The sequence below is a fragment of the Acomys russatus genome, chromosome 32, assembly GCF_903995435.1.
Source record: "Acomys russatus chromosome 32, mAcoRus1.1, whole genome shotgun sequence".
Taxonomy (NCBI): domain Eukaryota; kingdom Metazoa; phylum Chordata; class Mammalia; order Rodentia; family Muridae; genus Acomys; species Acomys russatus.
Window position 1 is genome coordinate 18,671,132 of NC_067168.1, and position 21,267 is coordinate 18,692,398.

A 21,267-nucleotide genomic window follows, 5' to 3' on the forward strand; every position below is an offset into this window, starting at 1 on the left:
AAAAAGAAAGAAAGAAAAGAAATGATAAAGACTGTTCTGCCCCCAGCAACAAGTCTGCATCCAGTGGTCCAGCCCCTTCTCACTTAATCAGAGTGGACTCCTTAAGGAGTGACAGAAACATTTGGAGCAGACAGTGTTAAGGGCTGCTTTCTTTTTGACCTATCATATATTTTGTTGGGGAAAATGATATACCAGACCGGTTCAGTTTTTTGCTCCAACAAAGGGACGTTGGATCCTAGAATTATTAAAATCGTATATTCTAGGAGATATTTTCCCTAGAGGCTGTGCTGCTCTTTCACCAGGGAGAACAAATATTGAGCCCACCTTGACTGCTTTAAAAAAAAAAATAGGGAGGGGACCTGAGGGAAGGGTGGCTGTTGGGAGAGGGGAGGGAAAATAATTCTTCAGAAAAGAAAGTCAGGCTTCTCTCCTCCAGTCTGTGGAAAATCCACCGGGAACCTTGACAGAGGGTAATTTTAGGAAACCCATCCAAATATACAAGGTAAGAGCAAATGTGAGAGGGGGAAAAAGTTGTGGGTTGTAGAAGTTATCAAGTGGGATTTGCGGCGCTCTCTGCAGGAAACGCAAGCAGCTCCAGTTCAAAGCCACATGCACCAACGTGACATATAAGCCATTAAAATATCATCCTGACGGCTCATTTCTGCTTCATCATACATTCCCCAACCGCTTCCCCGAAAGCCGGAGAAGGAGAAATGAAGGATGACCGCCTCGGTGGAACCACAAAAGAGGCTTAGAGGGGTTTCTGGTCCCCCTTCATCCACCCCAAAGTGATGTGCAGAAATGAGGTGATCCGGGCAACAGGTGGAGCAGGGTAAGTGCTTGAAACCAGGGGGGTCAGACGGGGAAGATCTGCATCCCCAGCGGCCTTGTAGTAAATGTCCTTATAGGGGCCTTAAGGCACCCAAACCCCGCTGGGAGAATAGGCCCAGTCAGATTTTTTTCCCCCTCCATCTCTACCTTCACACACACACACACACACACACACACACACACACACACACACACACACACACCGCGGTACAGGCCCCACCCCACTGATTCTAAAGGGGGTGGGGAGGGGCAGCGTTGAGGATGAGTCCTTTCTTTCCTCCCCGGAGGAGTGGGTGGAAGAAAGACAGATGAGGCTCCTACTGGCAATGGCACCAAAAACAGCTTGTTGCCCTCTTGTCTTCGCTCCTCTTTTTTGTAAATTGCCTGAGTGTGCCGACCGTGGGCACAAGAAGAACAAAACTGACCAAGTTTTGCCCTTCTTGTTCGTGGCGGAAACCAAGAGGGTGTCCACCGAAGGGGGGCCTTTGCAGGCAGCCTTTCTGCTGTTCCCTCCGGCAAGGATGGCAAGGGAGGGCTTCGGCTTATCCTCGCGAGCGCGGAATAAAGAATCAAGTTAGTGCTGCGGGAGGGTATACCATAGAACTTCTTCGGATACTCACTGAGGATGCCGTCTTGGTCCTCCTCGGGCCCGGATGCTTGTCTGTCCTAATCCTGGTCCTGCTTCAAGACTCTAACTCTAGGATCTGCTCTGTGTGCGCAGCGGGCCATGGGTTCGCGACTTGGCTTTCTTTCGCCAGGATGTGGATGGGGGGTGCGGTTAGCTCTGGGGAGCAGGCCGAAGCCTAGACCCAGGAGCATATACCAAATTACCAGCAAGAGAAAAGGGAACCGATTTGGGTGTAAAAGAGCTGCTGAGTTCGAAGTCTAAAAGTTTTGAGTTAACAAAGGCCTACCGGGACAAGTGGGAGAGAGAAAACTCTGAGAAATCAAGATAGGGGCATGCGAGGGCCATTCTGGGTCTTCATTAGAGTCTACAGAAACTTCCTTTGGCTGTCAAAGGTTGGCAGTGACCCCCAACCTCTGATTCTGGGGCACTGCTTTTCTCCCTTCCTGTGTTTTGGGGCAGGGATTTAAAGTAAGGCTACCACCGTGCCCAGGCCAGATTGTCTGCAGATTACCCCACTGGTTTAGATTTGACTCTGAGCATCCGAAGGTTGTCAGCCTTCCTGCCTAGAGCTAGGGGGCTCCGATCTTTACCCCTCTTGAGGACAGGAGCGAGAAAAGGGACACGTACAACCCAGGCGCTCGGCGTATTTTCCTGGTGCTCCAGGGCTGGTGGAAGGTATCCAGGGAGGTGGGAGTGCAACTGGCAATCGATTGGAGCAAAATCCAGCAATGGCTTTCATCTTTGGCTTGGTATCTCTGAGCCTGCCAGAACTGAGCTCCCCTCCCCAACACCCCCCCCCCAACCCGCAAGTATTCAAGCCTGATAGTTAATCAGTGTGGAACTGAAGTCACCAACTCTAGTTGACCCCTGACCTCAGACAGGCATGTGTGGACTAAGGGTGCCTCACAAGAGGCAGACTCTCTGATACCTCAAATAAAAATAGTGTCTTCTGGACTACCAACCATCCTGTCTTCTTATCACTATCAGGGTGCTCCCTGGCACCCCTTTCCTCTCCTCTCAAGGTGCAGGATAAAGGATGATTCTGACATATCCTGGGGTGCTTCTTATTGAGTTGGTAGCCACTTGGTATGGAGGAGGCCTCAGGTGCAAGAATTTGGGGGGAATCAAAGAGCTTTTCAGACCTATTATTCTGAGGACCTCAGATTCAGGGGTGCATAGACAGTTCCCAAATGCTCTCCTCATTCTGCTATTTTCAGCAAGACCACTGGCTAAGTGGTTTCAATTTTAAACCAAAGAGAGGGTTGCCCTGTTTCCCTGCACAGGCTGGATGACCGGGCTCCTATCGAACTATTTAAGGTCCCTTTTGTCTGCCTTGGTCCAATCTTTGAATCATTTGCTTGCATACCCATGGAAGCATTTGTAGTGCACAAAGGACAGGCACATAGGGCATGAGGATAAAAGCAATTGAGACCTTCTAGAAGTTGGCCTGTGCCAGCACTGTAGGAAGAGAGAAGTTTCTGGGGAAACTTATACCCCCTTTCCTAAGAAGCAAAGAAGTAAATTCTATGATTGCCAACCAACCAGGAACTGGGTGCCAGATCCTGCCAGGAGGACATTCAGAGTGAGGACACCCAGCCTCACTTCCCTTCTGTAAGAATGCAAAGTTGCCCCCTCACCCTTCTCTCTTGGTCTGTGCTCCTCAAAGGAGCTTGTTACCTTTAAGGAAGAATCTTGATGTTTTTGTTAGAAAGAATTGAAAGCAATTTCCTCTGGGAAGAGGTGAGTATACTCAGGCCTGGCCTGGAAAAGAAAAAGAAAGGATGAAAACTTTTGGGTCTGAGTTAGAGGTGTGGGGAACGTAAGAAATTAGAGCGCCCCTGTGATACTGCAGCCCTACTTGGGTTTAGCCCCGTGGGTCAACAAGTTAAATAGGCACTTGTTCTGTGGGCTAGAGTGTCAAGACAGGCAGACGTCCCATTGACTGAGGTCTTGCTGTGTTTGTCCAGCCTGAGACCTTTTTCAATGACTGTTTGTCCTTCCTCACCAAATTTAGAGTCAACACTAGGTGGGTTGCTGCTTGGCTGCTCTACTGCCTTCAGCCTTGCCTGACAGCTGCAGAGGTCCTCAGAATGCTTTCAAGGATTTGTTTGCCGGATGCTTAGTAGCTCCAGCCACTGACAAGCAATCTTGAGAGGGAGGCATTATTTCTAAACTTTTCAACTATAAAAACAGGAAAACTTCACACCAAAATAGCAGCAGCAGCAGCAACAACAACAACATGGTACATTTTTAATCGGGTAGATTGAATATTAGCTTTGAAAAAAATGAATTAGTAACAGCTCTCGAGTGGATGTGGAGTAGGGGAAGGGTTGGGACATGTGAGGTTAAAGGACTGTTCACTACTAACGAAAGAACAGAATTTGAAAATCTGAAAATGTCTTCCTTCCAACAACATAACTAAGCATGGTTGCACACCCCTTGAGAGTAGAGGGCCCTCCCCAACAGGCTTCATCAAATGTAAATAACTAACTTAAAGAAATAATGGGATTTTCTGGAACAAAACTTTTGAATTTTAGAAGCCACAGATTTTTGAACATTAAATGAGCACTTCTACCTAAAAGGTAGAGCAATGAGTGATTAAAAATTCTAGCTGTAAAATTAGAAATTTTCGATGTTTTTATTACCAACCCATATAATTTTACAAGAAATGTGAGTAGCCCCGTCCCCAGCAATCTTTTTTTGTGTGTTTCCAAATTTGAGACTGACCAAAGAATGGCTAAAGGGTTGTTTTCAGACTAACATCTTTCTTTCACATACTCAGGTCACAGATGCTTGCCATAGAAATGTGTATGGTATTGTTTTACTCAAGCCTTCTCTTCTCAAGCAGGTTCAAACTCAGAAAATGAAATACAAGACTTCCTTGGTGATGAGGAAACGATTACGGCTTTACAGAAACACCCTGAAAGAATCAAGTGAGTAATAAAAAATCTTAGTATTTATAGAGATTTGGTGAAGATTGGGTTCTCTCTCTCTCTCTCTCTCTCTCTCTCTCTCTCTCTCTCTCTCTCTCTCTCTCTCTCTCTCTCCCTGTGTGTGTGTGTGTGTGTGTGTGTGTGTGTGTGTGTGTGTTTATGCATAAAGCATATATGATTGCTTCTCTTTTGGTTATAGTGGGATGTGAGTTTGGGCACATCTGTAGAGTTCAAATGAAACTTAGAATAGCACCTTGGTGTTTGATACATTTGCACACAAATCAATGACACAACATCCCACCAGCAGCCCCGAGGATTAGTCCACACCGCTTACTTTATCTGGGTGTTCTAGAATTAATATTTGAGTGCTCGATCATTGAAACAACCACCCTTGACCTTCTGCAATTCCACTGTCACATTATTCTATGACACATTCATCTTGAATTCATTTCCAGACAATTTGATTGGGATGAGGGTTGACATGTATTGGCTTCCATGAAAGAAGTGCACTTTGATCTTGACGATGGGGTTTACATGATATGCACCACCTTTACCAGAGCCACCAGCCTTCTGCAATGTGGCACAGACTATGTTCTCACAACGTGGTGGCTGAATCAAGAGTGACTGACAGCCACTCTGCCAGAAATACCTTCATTGTGAAGAACTTAATTTCATATTTCATTTAGAATAAGCATAGGATTTAATGTTGACTTTTCCCCCCTTTCAGGCATCTTTTAATTTTTTTTCTCATTTCAACGATACAATTCCATGTTTTCTCCAAAGATGTTCCCTTATTGTTATGCAAGACAAGTTTTTTTTTTTTTAAACAAAAGTTAAGTAAGTTAACAAACGACTTTCTTCTACTATTTGGGATGATTTTATGACAGAAGTCAAAAGAGAGATGCGACTATTATATACATTCAGTTGTTTTGATCTCTTAATGCTGCTACCTTGGAAGTTCTTTTACCAATTTGTTCCAATCTTTTGTTAAAAGTCATTTCACAGAAGCATTTCTTAGACATTATATTACATCTAAGTATATTTTTCCATACTCTCAGTTCCGTTAGTGATGATTAAAGCTAAATTTTCCACAATTAGGAACTATTTCCTCTTTTTAAAAAACCCTAACAGACCCCATCTCCTTCTCATAATATGGGACTGGACATATGGCAGGCTTTGGGGGCTTAAATGATTTCTTTTCATAAGACTTGAGATACCTCCATTGCAGGAATGCTGAAGTCAGTGAACAACTTCTTCAGAGATCCACACCTTATGTTGAGGGCAATCATGGCCAAAAGTGGCTGCATGTCTAAGAAGTAGACCATTCAGACAATAGAGGCTGCTTGGCCAGGCTCTGAACCATACTCCCTTAACTGAATAGATCATCACAATGTAGCATTGTCTTAAATATCAACATAGAAAAGTGGCCCCAGCTATTGATGCCTTGTCTTCCTCCTTTCACCTTTCCAAGAAGAGAGGTCAGATGTCTCACCTAGTGGTCTAAGGAGCTCTGACAGATGATAAAGCCACCAACTGCCCTATTTCTAGAAAATAAACTAGAAACCATTTGTTTATGCCATTGATGATAGTGACTATTGTGAGCAAAAAATGCTCAAGTCATGATTCTGGGCACTAATACTCAGAGACTCTAGAGAACAAGGGATGTTGGGGGCTACTGATAGGATCTGCTTCGCTTGAGCTCTCATGAAAGTTTTATTGCCCTTTCTCTTGGGATGCTCCATTTCTTTGCAAACCAAGCAGGAAGCTCCTGAAAGCAAATCAAGCTCCAGTGAAAATTAGTACTTCTGGTCAATTGACAGTTTCTGAAACTGGGGGTGTCTATATCCTGGGACATCAAAAAGATCTCTGGAAATACTAAAATACACCTCTAGGACATTGGTGCTCTAGGACTTGTCATTTCTGATCAGCTTGAAACTGCTTTGGAGTTTATTTTAGAAATACACCTTGAATGTCCTCACATAATTGCTCAAAGTTCTAAGTCAGGAAATATAAATGGATACAAAAACATTTTTCCCTCTATCTCTGTCTCTGGGGAAATAGACCTTAAAAGAATGTCTGGTCCCATTGTTATGTTTAGCCAACCAAGGTATGGACCATATGGCTCCAAGAACCTTGCAAGGATCAGGCAGCCTCTGTGACCTGCAGGTCAACTGACCCCTGGCTACTCAAGAAAGGTCTACCCAGGATGGGTCCAGATGTTTTTAGTGCTTCAAGAGAAGGCTGCATCTGGGAAGGCGCTCCATGGGGCCAGGCTACTGTCAGTGATTTTGGCTGAATCAGATGTGTTTGCCCTTTTGCTGCTGGCACAAAAAGTCATACACATGTTCATACCTTTTCAAGGGCAAAGTTAGTCAGACAGACTGTATTCTAGAAAGGCGTGTGTATAAAAACCTCTGCGTATTTTGTTTTGTTGTTTTGTTTTTAACCTTTGAGTACATAGGTCAGTGCTTACAGTTCAGGAGTTCTGTAAACTTGGATTTTCTTTTAAAAAATCTTTCCCTCTACAGCCTGCTAATGGAAAGTTAGCATTTTCTTCTCTTGTGAAAATGAGAATCAAACACATGACTGTTAAGAGTTCAGCATGCTCACCAGACTTCCAAATGGTTCTGAAAATAGCTGAAAATGCAAACAAACAAACAAAAACCTGTATTGTTGTTATTCACAGCTTCTAATGGAGGGAATGGGTCACAGTATGCATATTAAGAACCCACGTTGGTTCAATTCAAATAATTAACCAAAGCTAAAATGGATTGTGAATTTGACATACCCTGAACAATTAATCATATGTAACTTAGGTTTAGGTGAGAGAAAAGGAATTTTAATTCCTGTGCACAGATTTGGATGATAGAAATAGTTGGGCAAGAAGGGACATATTTTTGTTTTCTCTTATCCTGTATGTTGTGTTCCGAGGCCTTTGGGTGGCGGGGTTCAGCTCAGACTCACCTGAATACTTGCTTCATTTTAGGGGGGGGGGTCAGGCTTGAAATTTGGTAGCTGTCAAGAGATGAGGGAAGGGGAAACAAGCTAGGGGACCGGATAGAAGAATTTCTCATCAAAGAGCTGGCTAACTATGGAATTAAAATGAAGCATTCAGAGGGAGAAACAGGCAGGGAAGAAAATAAGTTTCCAGAGTCTAGTTTTTTAAATATCAGGAAAGGCTTTTTAGGGGACAGAAATCAAATGTCTCTCCTCGTGTGTGTGTGTGTGTGTGTGTGTGTGTGTGTGTGTGTGTGTTCTCCTGTGCCCACAGAATCTATTTATAATTGCCTAAGTCCTTCCTAATGCAGAGCAGAGAGATACAGCCTATTCAAAGCTAGAGAAAATATTGTAGAAATTAATCTCTCACCCCAAGCAGTGATGAATGAAGAATGGCACCAAGCTTTAGAAAGTAAGTCAATTATTAAAAATTTTAGAGCCTTGTTTAGTGGGTAGGGATGTAGTAGGTCCCTTGTTCAGCATGCATGGAGTCCTGGGTTCCCTTTCTAGCTAGCATCACTCTTGGAGTGTGAAGGCCAGGGGAGCAGAAGTTCAAACTAATTCAAGTTCTAGATCATCCTGGGCTACATGAGACCTTGTCTTAAAAAAAAAAAAAAAAAAAAAAAAAAAAAAAAAAAAAAAAAAAACAAAAGAAAACAAAATACACAAAGCAAAAACCCTTATTTACTAGGCATGGAATGTAATATCCTTGAGGAGGGGTCAGTTCCACCAATTCTAAGTTACTCTTCAGTGCAGTTTGTTCAAACTTGCCCCTTCTCTTAAAGAGCTATGCTTTTTTTTTTTTTTTTTTTTTCTTCTCAATCTTTAGAACTCTCTTTACAAACCCAAACGTTTCTGTGTCTTGTGCATCAGGAGTCAGGGGCTAGGCTCAGGAAGCCATTGATGCCACGACAGACGTTTTTTGAACGGGAATTAATATCCTCCTCAACTGGTCTTACTCAGTGAGCTATGGTGGCAACTCTAGACTGAAGACCATGGGTGCAGTCAATTATGACATCCATTCTGTAGAGCCCTGAAGATAGCAAGGACTAAGGTTAAAGCTTTGGCAACAAACGGACACAGACTGGAATCAGTCGAAGTTGCCATTCGGGGAACCTTCATCTGACACAGAATTCTGGAACCCCCAGACTAGTCCCTTGGCCCATAGACTCGTGAGCAAGAACCCGGTCCTTCTATTTTTGTATTTGTCTCTCCGGAGCCATTTATTTATTTACTTATTTAGCCAGAGTTCCCTCGGGTAGATACATGTGAGCTATGGTGAAAGGAGCCCTTTCAGGAGAGCCTGAAGTGAGTTTGAAATAAGACCTCTGCTTTCTTCATGATATCCTCTGGCACAATCTCTCCAGTCAAGCTGGGGTTCTACCTCCAGTACTGCCAGTCACCGAAGGGGGGTGGGTGGGGATGGGGAGGCAAGGGTAATTGGAAAGGGAGTGATAGAGAAGACTAAAAGAGCGAAGCAGAACAGAATAGCAAAGTGTGGCAGACACCCTGCGGTAGACTTAGGGAAAATGAGAGTAGGTCGAGGAAGAAGGGAGAAAGATGCGGCGGCGGAGAGTAGGGGTGGAGAGAAAAATGTTAGAGACTGAAAGACAATAAAATTAGGCCCTAAGTTCACTACCCTAGGAGTTTCTCTGCCCCAGGTAGTCTGCAGCCTACTTCGCCTTGATTCAGACCCTCTCCTTTGCCGCTCAAAGACAAACTTCCCAAGCACTTTGAGGGGCCTGAGTACTCAACCGTGTGGGGACTCTGCTCAACTTCCCCCCACCCCCGCGCGCCCCCCTCAATGGTACTGGGTAGATGTATAAACTAACACTGCACGCTTGCTTGCTCACTCCCCGGAGCAAAGTGGCAAGGCTCAGCTTTCTGGAAGCCCCCCCCCAGGGGGGTGGCGGAATGAGTTGGGTGGGTTACAGGACAGAGAAAAGAATCCATGACTAGGTCAGAGCGCATGAGCAGTAGAAGTGTGAAATGCTATTGGGGTTGGGGGAGGGAGCCAAAGGCAAAAGAGGGAGGGAGAGGAGGAGGTGAAGAGAGAGAGAGAGAGAGAGAGAGAGAGAGAGAGAGAGAGAGAGAGAGAGAGAGAGAGAGAGAGAGAGACTGCCTGTCATCACTGACGTCGGGCTAGACCACCGGCCAATGGGCGACATTGGCGATTGTTCTCACAGTGGCCTGGGGCCACGGCTGCTGCCTCCATAGCACCTCAGGTTTCACAGAGACATTAAAGGCAGGGGAGAAAAAAAAAAGGGGGGGGGAGGACTTAAAGAAAAACAAAACAAACAAAAAATCTCCACCACTTTGCATAAGTTTTCCCCCTTTTTTGGTTGTCTTTTCTTTGCACTGACAGACTGCAGTAGTATTGGCAGCTGCCAGACCGAGTTGCAGCAGGCGGTCCTTTCTAGGCCCAGTGGGACACTGAAATTAATATATACGTCTAAGGACGCTTTAAAATCACCACCACTTCCAACTTCACCACCTCCGAAATGACCCCTTCTATCACCTCCATCTTTGGCCCGGAGCACCCCTTGGTGATGGTGGACAAAGTAATCTTGAGATTCGAGTCTTACACCTCTGCTGCAGAGGCCGTGCCCCTGGGCACCCACAGATTCAGCCCTGCTTCAGTTCCCACCTATCCCATTATCACTACCCCTCTCCAGCTCATGGCACGGCAGGGGACTCGGCAGAACTGCAGCCCAACCGGACGAAGGCGGAGGCTTTTTGGTTTTGCTTGGTCTCAGGGTTCTGTGCTGGGTACGGGTCTGGCTGAAGATCCTAGCACCGACGCCAGAAACCTAGATGCGGCTGGGCAGGGCTTGTCCTGGTGAGCCGGGGAAAGTGCGAAGCCCACCCCATCGGTTCTCATACACGCTATTTGTCTCGCCAACAGGTAGCAGCTGTGGACACCATGGGCCCCAGCTCGCCTCTACTTCGAACCCCTCGGTGTTTCCGGGCATTCACGAGCAGCCTCCCCGGGCCTCCCACAGCCGTCCTTTGAACGGACTCATGCGTCTGGGACTCCCTGGAGAGATGTATGCGAGGTCGGAACCCTTTGCACCAGGGCCTACGGCCCGCAGCGACACTCTGGCAACAGCCACAGCCCTGCATGGCTATGGAGGCATGAACCTGACCATGAACCTCACCGCACCCCATGGCCCTGGAGCCTTTTTCCGCTATATGCGCCAGCCTATCAAACAGGAGCTCATCTGCAAGTGGCTGGGGGATGACGGCCCGCTATCCCCGCGCCCCTGCTCCAAAACTTTCACCACCATGCACGAGCTGGTCACGCATGTCACCGTGGAGCACGTCGGTGGCCCAGAGCAGGCTAACCATATTTGCTTCTGGGAGGAGTGTCCGCGGCAGGGCAAGCCCTTCAAAGCCAAATACAAACTTGTAAATCATATCCGCGTGCACACGGGCGAGAAGCCCTTCCCTTGTCCTTTCCCAGGGTGTGGGAAAGTCTTTGCTAGATCAGAAAATCTCAAAATACACAAACGAACACATACAGGTCAGTACTCAGTGCTGTCTGTCTCGTGCGACCCCATGGGACACAGACCCTTGGGTTTGAATTTCCTGAAGTTCCAACTGAGGGGAGGAGGGAGGTATTTTCCTATCCTTTCCGCGAGGCAGATTTAGAAAATGGTAATTAACAGCTTCTGCTCATAGACTCGCCGTTTTCAGGAAGCTGTCTGGGCAGAAGTGGCTCCAAAGTTCTGCCATGCCTGTTGGCAAACACGTGGGCCCTCCTAGCTTACAGATCTGATTTGATTTAGGTTTAGGATTTGGAGATTGAACCCTGGGCTGTACCTGGAGTTTGGTTTTAAGACTTTTTTTTTTTTTTTTTTTAAACAGCATGACTTGCCCCAAAATCTTAAAGGAAATGGGAACAGTTGTCTCACATTTACAGATAACTTTTGGAAACTCTTCTTCCTTTCAGCTTCCCCATCACCTGAAACTTGGTGGCATACTTTTGAGCTTTTTTTTTTTTTTTTTTTTTTTTTTTTTTTTTGTATTGTTGTCTCCACAGAAGGGACTTTTTAATAAAACCTCCGTTCTTATTTTAGTGGCGACCCAACGGGACCCACTGCCTTAAATGTCATTTACCGAGCTGTTAAGTGAAATAGGGACATGTGTCAACCACATCTGTTATCTCTAGTTAACGGAAAGAGAAGGAGCCCAGTGAACGAACCTGCGAGCTAACTCTTCTGGCCAGAAGCATCTAATTAATACAATTGCAAGAAGAAAGTTTTCACACTTCCAGAACAGCCTGTGAAGTTACATTAATTAGTTTAGCAGCCACCATTTGACTCTCCTTACTCCCCCCCCCCCCGCCCTCACCCCCTTGCTTGAAGTTTAAGAAGTCAGCGTCTTCTCCCCTCCCCCACCTTGGAGGCGGGAAAAGGGAAGAATGATGCTGACACCAGAAGAATTCCAGCTTGGTACTCCAGTCCCGCAGGCTATATCCTTTCCACCATTCTGGTTAGAAGAGCAACCGTTTTAAATGTCAAAGCGCCTGATAGCTGCAGCACCTGGGAAGAAGTGTGCTTAAACCTTGCCCCAAACTGCCTTTTCCATGAGGTTTAGGGAATAGACCACTGGCACAGGCTGAGACAAGACCGAAATCCACTTTGGATCTTGTTCTTTTTCTCTCTAGCATGTCAGCAAACGTCTTGTATGGTTTTCTAGCGTATGGTCTGAGATCTTCCCCACTCTCTTACCCATTTGCTCCTCTTTCTCTGTCCCCTCGAGTTATATCCCCCAGGGACAGAGAAACAAGTAAGAGCATAATTCTAGCCCTCCGACTTGCTGCTCCAGGGGCTGCCTGCCAGCACCTGGAAGGTAGATTCACAGTCCGGGGCTGGAGAAAGAACTCATCTTTAATGGCAGGGATTTTGAAGCAAACAAACTTATACTGCTCTTTGCCGGCCCACTGTTTGAAGTCTGTGAAGCAGAAACTGGTTAAATTCGTAGCATAATCGACCGACATCAGAGAAGCAGAAGTGTGCTTGGCTGGCTCTCAGGTTTACATGGACTCAAGACAGAATTCTGAGCGTTCTTTTCAGTCTCCGTCCTGATTCGTTACAGCTTGGGTTAAAAAAAAGAAAGAAAGAAAGAAAGAAAGAAAGAAAGAAAAGAAAAGAAAAGAAAAGAAAAGAAAAAAGAAACAAAACAAAATCAAGAGCTGCCCCTGTTCCGGTGTCTCCCTCAAATCTCCTAAGTAATGGCAAGAAAAGGAGGAGGCAAACCAGCAACAAAATGTTTCTCAAATGGCAATAGAACTCTCTACAAATTATTCATGAAGACAGTTTTCGATTCAACAGGAAAATAATTGCCTTTTCAAATATTAATGGCGTTTCATTTCCTCGAGTCGCAGAAGCGGCGATCAGGAGCAGATTTCTTAGCTGAGATTCTCCCGAATGTGACTCCCAGGCCTGGCTCTGGAGGCGGCGGGTGAAGAAAGGTTTCACTCTGCGGCTGTGACAGAGACCGGGGAAACAATGGTGCGGCGGCGAGGGAGGTGCAGGCCAGGAGCGCGCGCCTGGCCAACCTCCCAAACTGGCGTGCCTCCCGGAACCCCTGCCCTGGGCTCTCCCCCACCTTTCCCCGCAGTCAGTCAGCTTTCGTGGTGGGGGGCGTGGGGGTGGGGGTAGGTTGTAGGCCGGCGCCCAGGCCGCTCCGGGGCGGAGTCATCGCGGAAAGAGACCCAGCCACAAGTGCGAGAAAATGGCGCTGGCCCGGCAGCCAGTAGGCCAGCCAACTTTGCGCCCGCGCGGACGGAGACCTTGCGCGCTCTGGAGCCGCCGGGGCCAGGGACCAGAGGCAGGGCCAGGGCCCCGACTTAGGGATAGAGGTTCGCGGCCTCGGCGGCGCAGTCCGGACTCCAGTAGTCCCGCAGGAGGCTGGCCCAGCACGACGCCGCGGGGTCTATCCTCCCACCCAGGGCGTCGCCCTGGGACGTAGGGGGAGGGGGAGGGCGAGGGGCGGCGGAGTGGCGGGGGTAGGAGGACCGTGGAGCGCAGAGGCCAAGGCGCCTCCTGTAGCTGGGGATCGCTAGGGCCCGGCTGCGCCTGGCCTTCTAGGGGCCTGCTCATCGCCCCCTACCCCCACCCCACCCCCAGTACTGAAGCGTTTTCGTACCTGCTTTTTTCTTCTCTTGTTTCTCGTCTGGTTCGTAATACTTTTCTAGTTCGTATGATGAGACATTGGGATGGGATATGTGGCAGCAGAATTCCCCCCACTACCCTCCCCAGACTCCGGTGAGGGAATTTTATCCTCAAATTCTAACCTCAAATTCTATTCCTTCACCACCACAAAGGTTTATTTTCTTTTCTAAGTTTCAACTGAAAAAAAAAAAAAAAAAGCAAGTTATTTTATGAAGAGGAGTGAAGGAGGAAGGGAGGGAAATCTGGGTTTTGCAAACGCTGGTGGACTCAAATAGGAGAAATCCGGGGACAAATGGGGACACCGATTTGTTCGTTATACATTTCCTCCAATTTTTCATAAGACTGTGCCTTGTCCTGTGAAAATGGCAGCGGGCAACATCTTCCTGAGGACTCTAGTGTACCAGTCCTGCTCCAGCAAGGGTGGGCGCTATCTGTGGGCAGTGCAGGAGAAACGGGTTCACCCCGCATTTGCCCGTGGCAGGTTACTTGCAAACCTCTGTCCCAACCTGAGCTCCAACGCCGCCGCGGCGGAATGGGGGCTTTGTTAGTTTTACCAGGAAGCCTTGCCTGTAAACGGGCGGGAGAAGCAATCGCAAAGCCAACAGCGGGTCATCTCGCTCACAAGTCAGATGCTAGAGAGGTTTTTGCACCCCTGGTCACCCCCCCCCAAGACCTTCAGTTCCTTAAAGCACAAATACCTCCCCCCTTTGCTTTTCGAAACAACCTTAGCTCAGCCGGAGACTTAGAATTCAGGGTTCTGGCGGGATGGGGGTGGGGGTCATTTCCTCCCCTGGAATGAAGCTTGGCCATACCAATATTCCTAGATTTGTGAGCGCCCTGGCCTTCCTGCACGTCTAGACCTGCGGTACACCCAGAGGTCCGTGAAGCCCGACCGGGCCTGCGGGTAGCAGGCACTCACCCGAAGCTTGTCACACTCAGGGCCGCGATTTCAACAGACTTAAGATCGCCAGGCCGGAGCAGACGTTTCTTTATCAGGATTTCCTGGCCTGCAAGGTGGAACAGGCGGCCAGGGAATTGTCTAGGGGAGGATCTTAGACCTGAAATTGTCAGTTTGGGCTGAGAGGGCCCCCGCTACGCTACACTGGACAAGGTCTCCGCGACACTGCTGGATCCGTATCATAAATATTACAATCGGCGAACACTATCTTGAAATTTTTCTGATAGATTGGTCAAGATTTGAAGAATGTTGCAGTATATCTGCCCTCAGTGGGCGAAGTGGAAAGGAGAAAGGGCTCTGTTTCCTGGAAAAATAGCCTTCGGGGTGAATCATTGCTCAAAATGCTTCCCACACTACGCACATGCATGAGCTTCTGCTGCTCAGTCTCTCAAATCCTCTCACTGCTTTGGCACTTGCAAAAAACCTACTGTAGAAAACACTTTGGAGCAGGATGGAGTATGTGTCCGGCGGATTGCTGGGCAAGGCTCACTAGGGCAGAGACAGATGGCTTGGGCAATAACTTCAAATCCAGCAACTGTGAGCTCTTCAATCAACTCGGCAAAGGTGCTTCTGTCTCCACACAGATAAAAAGTTGGAGGAAAACAACGTGCTTGGATAGGGATTCTCAAGAATGGAAATGACTATGATGGAGTCATTGTCGCTCCTCCTCCGGCTCTCCCCACCCCCATCCCGAGGCCCAGGCCGGAGGCGGAGGGGCGGGGTGGGGGGGGGAAGGAGAGCTGTCTTTGGGAATGGGCTTCTTTTCCACACGGGCTGGGGGAGGGGTGTTAGACCTAACGCACAGAGGAAAGTAATTTCTAAAAATCTTTTGTGGGTCTTTTGTTAAAAACAAAAGAGCAATGGGAAGGGTACAATCCGGAGATTGCGACGCGCAGTCCACACCCTACTAACGTCTCTGTGTTACCTCCCCTAGGCGAGAAGCCCTTCAGATGTGAGTTCGAGGGCTGTGAGAGGCGTTTCGCCAACAGCAGTGACCGCAAGAAGCATTCGCACGTGCACACGAGCGATAAGCCTTATATGTGCAAGGTGCGCGGGTGTGACAAGTGCTACACGCACCCCAGCTCTCTGCGAAAGCACATGAAAGTTCATGGTCGCTCGCCGCCGCCACCCAGCTCTGCCTACGACTCGGCTATACCGTCTGCTCTCACGTCGCCCTCCTTAGAAAGCGGCCGTGAGCCCCCGGTAGCCTGCTCAGCGGCGGTGGTTGTGCGTGGCACAGACGTGAGAGAATGGTACGTGTGTTCCGGCGCTGGGCCAGTGGTGGCTGACTCTGCAGCGCCCCCACCCCAGCCAGACGACACCTTTGGGCCCAGTCGCAGCCACCGCCGCCTTCTGAATCAGGGCTGATTTCCGGAATGCTGCTCTGGTTTATGCCTATTTCGAGAGTCTAGGCCTGGCCACTGAGGCTTCAAGGAGTAGGCAAGGAACAAAGGGAGGGACTGTAGAAGGACAAGCAAATAGACCACCATTAAAAGTTATTGAATATACTGATAATAGATCTGTATAAATGCAGTCCTTCTGCAGTCACATCCTCTACCCCCTTTGCCCATGAAACCAATGTCCGGGATAAAGAGACAGATAAAAACAAAACAACAATAACAACAACAAAAACAAAAACTTATTAGAATTTATTCACACTTCTGTCAACTGCAGGTGGCAAAAGTAAAGCCATACATTTTCCCAGTGGGTGTGGGAGCGTGGAAAAGATTTTCCTTGAGGCCTGGGCCATTGCCGCCACTGATGCCAGTCACAGACTCCTTTTCCGTCCCTCCCCCTCGCTCATCAATCCAAACCAGGGGAGTTCAGAGCCCAGGAGGTGGCAGACAGAATTCCACAGTCATTTTCTTGCGGACCATTTATCTTTTCCTTTGCCCCCATATGCTGGCCTGTTCCTTAGCTAATCTTGAAAACAACAACAACAAAATAAGCAAATACTACCAACAAAGAAACACATGGAAGTCCTGCGTTTTCCAATCACCTTTATAAGGAAGATAAATAAGGGGATTCTGTCCCCTTCTCTTGGGATGTCACATACCTTCAACCCCAATGCCTATCAGAGCACATAGATAAGGTCGGTCAGTCAGACCCCCAAACTCCATTTACATTTTATACTTGCAGTGGGGAGTAAGTCCAAAACAATAGGAAGCATAGACAACTGGGGCGTTAGAAGGCTTTCAAGACTTCTGAGTTGTGAAGCTTCCGGGATCATTTCACCCAACCCCCATCTGTTTAGGTACTGTCATAGAACCTCTTAGGTGCTCAAGCAGGGGACACAGACAGAGCTGGCTGATGGCATCTTGAATCAGGATCTCCGCAGTCCAGGATGCGCCTTAGAGAACAGCACCAGTTCTCTAATAGCTTTTTGTCAAAAAATGGCACAGTGTTAGCCTTGTTTTAAAAGTTTGTGGGCATGTGAGAAATGAAGTACAGTAACAAGTAATTATACAGCCAAACACCTAGTGGGTCTGAAGAGGAGAAAGTATTCCATGTGCTGGATATGAAGTCCTGGGGGTGGGTTGGGGGTGGAGGGAGAAGCGAGGTGTTCCAGATGTAACTGGAGGTGAAGAGCAAGGCCTCTGCAGTTATTGTGAAGGGGGAGAAACACAAGCCTTCCTCCTAACCTGCCACTCTCTAAATGGAGGAGGGAACTGCCTCAAAATCCTAGCTGAGATTTAAAGAAAGGAAAAACAAACAAAAGAAAGAGAAAGGCAGCGAAAAGGAGAAAAAAGGAGTATTGTCAGGCTTGTCCAGTTCTTACAAAAAAAAAAAAAAATGAAGTAAATATGTAGAAGAGGGGAAATGTTTCTGTCTGGGAGGAAGCCTCTAGAAACTCAGCTTTACAACCTGAGCCCCGAGTCTGGGGTGGGGGTGGTGTGTAACTCTGTGGTAGAGTCTTGCTCACTTCCCATGAAGCTCTGGGATTATCTCCCTCCCCCCCCCAAAATAGACACATTGAATACAATAAAAGCTGGACTAGCAACGCTTAACGTGAGAATCCTGTTGTATTGTCTTGACTCCCCCTTCTCAGGATTTGGTTAAAAAGAAAAAGTCTCACTCCTGTTCCACAGACCCCCACAACTTCTATCCAATACAGTAACCATCTTGGCCAGAACGGTTTTTTTTTTTTTCCTTGCTACTACTAAAACCCCAGAACTTTCCCAATGCATCTCTAGTAAACCTGTTGTTTGTTGAGTTACAACCTGGCCCAGAGGCAGCCTGGCCCACACAGAGAAGCAAAGAACTTGTTCCCACGGGGGAGCACTAAGGTATCTGTCATTGTAGATAGAACATTTGAGGGACTTGATACCTCTGCTGCTATTTTACAACTGCTCCTCCTCATATAGGACACCTTTCTTTTTCTTCTGTTTCAAAACACCTCGTTTTGTCTTCCACCCCAGTCCGAAATAACGAAACGAAATAAAAAAAATGTTTGGCCGATCACTAATCGCCTTTAATTTTTCATTTGCTTGTTACAGATGTTGCTTGCAAGGTAATCTTGCCCTGCGCAGCTGAGCGCTCGCATCTTGCGCCTGCGACATCAAAGGGCTCTCTCACAAAGCAGTGTTTCTTCGCCACGGTGCATCTTCATGGTAAGTTAGGATTTCTATGGCAATGGGCAAGTCTCACTGAAATCCTGAAAGGCCAAGCCTGGAGCCCGTCCAGGCTTTTCATTAAGGACATAATATTTACGTCTAACAGGCCTTTTTTCCTGTGTATACAAGTATATATTTTTGTTTGACGCGGACTAAATCATTTTCATTTAATTTCCGGTAAACAAAACCCACGCGAATGGGCACTTGTTCCCGATCATAATAAAAATGGATAATAACGCGAGGGAAGAAAAGGGCCGCTTGAATCGCCGCTCAGCCCTCTTTGTTTCTGCTTTCTGCGGTGATCAGAGGGCGTATTTGGGTTTGATGGCGAGTTTCTAAAGGCGAGGAAATGGTTTGTAAGAAGGAAAAGAAAAGGAGAAAGGTCCAATCAAGCTCGGGTTGTTCAAAGAGTCGCGTTTTGGGGTTGAAAGTGTGAGTTTGACGGTGCATCAGCATGCCGCGTTAGGCTCGCCATGGAAATGCGCGCGGGGAGCGGCCGCTTCAAAGGCGGCACACTTCACTGCGGACACTCTATTAAGATACATTTGCGCTGACCTTTGCTTTCACGCCATTTAATACTGTCACTGTGCTCTCCAGTATATACTTCCTCCCAGGACCTGCCTTGCCAGTGTTTAGGGGTTCACCCTGCACCAGGAGGTAGCGGGCTTTGGCACCCGGGATTCTTTCAAGAGAGGGAGGAGGAGCCGGACTCGGAGAATGTTGACAGCGCCCATAGGCTCCAGAGGCAAAGTAAATGATTAGGGCATCCTGAGAAGCTTAACAAAGGAGCATCCATCCCTAGCTGAGTTGTCTGCAACACAGAGTTGAATGGGGACTTAAGATGAAGGTGGCCAATCTGGGAAAGTATGGGAGCTGCTAACTACTATGCCTCAGGGACAGCTAGTTTCACTGTGTTTCCCAGAGGTGCCCTACTGCTTCCTCACCCTAGAAGTCTTGAAGTCCCTTAAACTTTTTCTCTGATATAACGATTGTGTGGTATCTCTCCTTAGGTCTGGGCTGGCTTTGGGTACAAACTGAAAAGCCCAAGGCCAAGGGGATGGGGAGATGGCAGCAAAGTTAGAAGTCCATGTTCCCTTAATTGTCTTGTTGTTTATTTTATCCAAGTACCCTGGTGAATAGGGGAAAAATAAACATGGTGGAAAAAAAATCAAACAGTAGAGTCTTCTTTAGTGCCTGTCCTTGTGGTTGAATAAACAGGATGGTCTGCCTTCTATTGAGCTGAGAAATCTTTGAAGTGGGAGTTATTATCTGAGACATTCCTGCTTGTCGTCCTAACAACGCTGGTGAAATGTAAAAGGTTCTTTGTCAACGATTTGTTCTCCTCTCTGTCAAACTCACTTTGCCCCCATTGGTTTCAAACCATTGCTAAAGAGATAAAAATTTCAAACTTCTTACAACAACAGCAACAACAACAACAAAAATCCCTACACTCCACCAGCAGATAACCTTAGGAATAAGTTTTGCTAAGGGGGAAAAAATCATTGTGTAATCTCAGTTCTGGTGATATGTTCAGATGTTGGAGGGCCCTTTGCACCAAAACTAGTGCATTAGGTAATACAAGAAAGGCAGAGGCAGAGGGTAAATCTCCCAAATCTATGCTTCTGTGGCTGTGCTTTCTATCCTGGCCTGCATTCCCTCTACCCAGGTTTACTTACTAGATGAATTCTCTGGAACTTACACCTGAATGAAAACAAGTAATGTTAAAAGTTTTCCCATTTTCAAAGAATCTTCTGCTATAAATAGACCCATTGTGTTTCCTCACCACTAGCAGCAATCAGCACACCGTTTATGTCATTAATCTAAAGGATGGTAGCATAAAGGAGAGAATTGTTCTAATGCTTTCCTTTTTTTTTTTTCCTTGATTATCTTGGAGTTCTGAAGGTTTGGTTTACAAGATAGTGACCAAAAAGTGCATGCACGTGCCAGCCCTTTCCCCTGTGTGTGCTTCTTCATCTTATAGTGTGCCTAGAAAAAGAAACTTTGCCCCTGTTTGGGGGTGGAGGAGTTTCTCAACCTCCTATTGTAGATTGAAAGGTGATTTAAAAAAAAATAAGGATATGCCCATCACCCTACCCTGTGTGTTAACTAAATGATTTGTGAAGAACTTTTCCCCAAGTTGTACTCATGTAATTGGTTATAGTTGCTGCAAAAGTCTCTTATATTGATGTTGTTTGCTTACTTGACTCTCCATATGTCTGTTTGTATTGCTAATTTATGGGGGAAATGCAATGATTGCAGTGAAAGTGAATTACAAAGTCAGGGAAATCTCCTATAACCCTGACTAACATACACACAAGTCTGAGTCAACCCTTAGATTATTGGTACCTTGCCTATCTACACTGTGATTTAAAGATCCCTCCCCCTTAACAGCAGTAAAATTATGAACTAATTTGAAAGAAAAAAGTTGTGTGTATTCAGTAGTGATTGTTGAATAAAAACAAAGTTGAAAGTTGAGGCATAATCTTCGTGAAAATATGTACATGAAAGTCAAATAAAATAAAATTTTCCCCTCCAAAAGACTTTGTGTACGTGTACCTTCTATTTGTTGTGTTACTTGGAAATAAATGAGTTGATGTTTTCCTTTCTTCTTGAACTCCCAGTGTCCAGTTATTGCTTCTTCATAACCTTAGGAAGGATTTGGGGCTCTCTTGTAGCCTATAGTCCTTCCTCTTCCTAACTTTCTTCATGGTTTGGCAGGATTATCTTTGGGGCCTAGCCACTTGAGATAGCAAAATAAGGGACCTGACAAAACAATGATCAGAGGACAGATCTCTCTGGCTACACTCTAACCCTAAGAACACCAATGGCAGCAACTGATTTACATTTCAGAAGAGAAAAGATAAATGGGTGCTCAGTGGTCTGTCTGGTAAGGATGCCTTCCTGCAGCTCTTCGCACTCTCATGAACCACCTCTGATTTCCTAGCAAAAGTCCTGAGAACTGGGAAGAAGTGGACAAACTTAGAAAAAGAAAGAGTGAATTGGCTCCAAACCCAGCCTAAGCTGCCATGGAGCAGTTTAGGCATCACAGTACCTTAGACAGAGCAGCCTGCAGAGGCAGAGGCCTTGGTGAGAAATCTCAGGTGGGCAGAGAACCCCTGAGGTGTAT

At 46.7% G+C, this 21,267-nt stretch overlaps 1 protein-coding gene across 4 annotated transcripts; it reads left to right on the plus strand.

Annotated features, from left to right (window-relative positions):
• The first annotated feature begins 32 nt into the window (after positions 1-32).
• Zic4 (Zic family member 4) lies at positions 33-19,541 on the plus strand. Of its 4 annotated transcripts, none has more exons than XM_051140561.1 (4): positions 33-502; positions 4,308-4,392; positions 10,295-10,912; positions 15,461-15,950. In XM_051140561.1, the coding sequence occupies exons 2-4, from the start codon at positions 4,323-4,325 to the stop codon at positions 15,892-15,894; spliced, it is 1,122 nt and encodes a 373-aa protein (XP_050996518.1). In that variant the 5' UTR covers positions 33-502; positions 4,308-4,322; the 3' UTR covers positions 15,895-15,950. The 4 variants fall into 4 exon arrangements, with proteins under 4 accessions (XP_050996518.1, XP_050996517.1, XP_050996521.1 ...); XM_051140560.1 differs by lacking the exon at positions 33-502 and adding an exon at positions 531-832 and having other exon boundaries at positions 15,461-15,948; XM_051140564.1 differs by lacking the exons at positions 33-502; positions 4,308-4,392 and adding an exon at positions 18,024-19,541 and having other exon boundaries at positions 10,204-10,912; positions 15,461-15,779.
• The last annotated feature ends 1,726 nt before the right edge of the window (positions 19,542-21,267 follow it).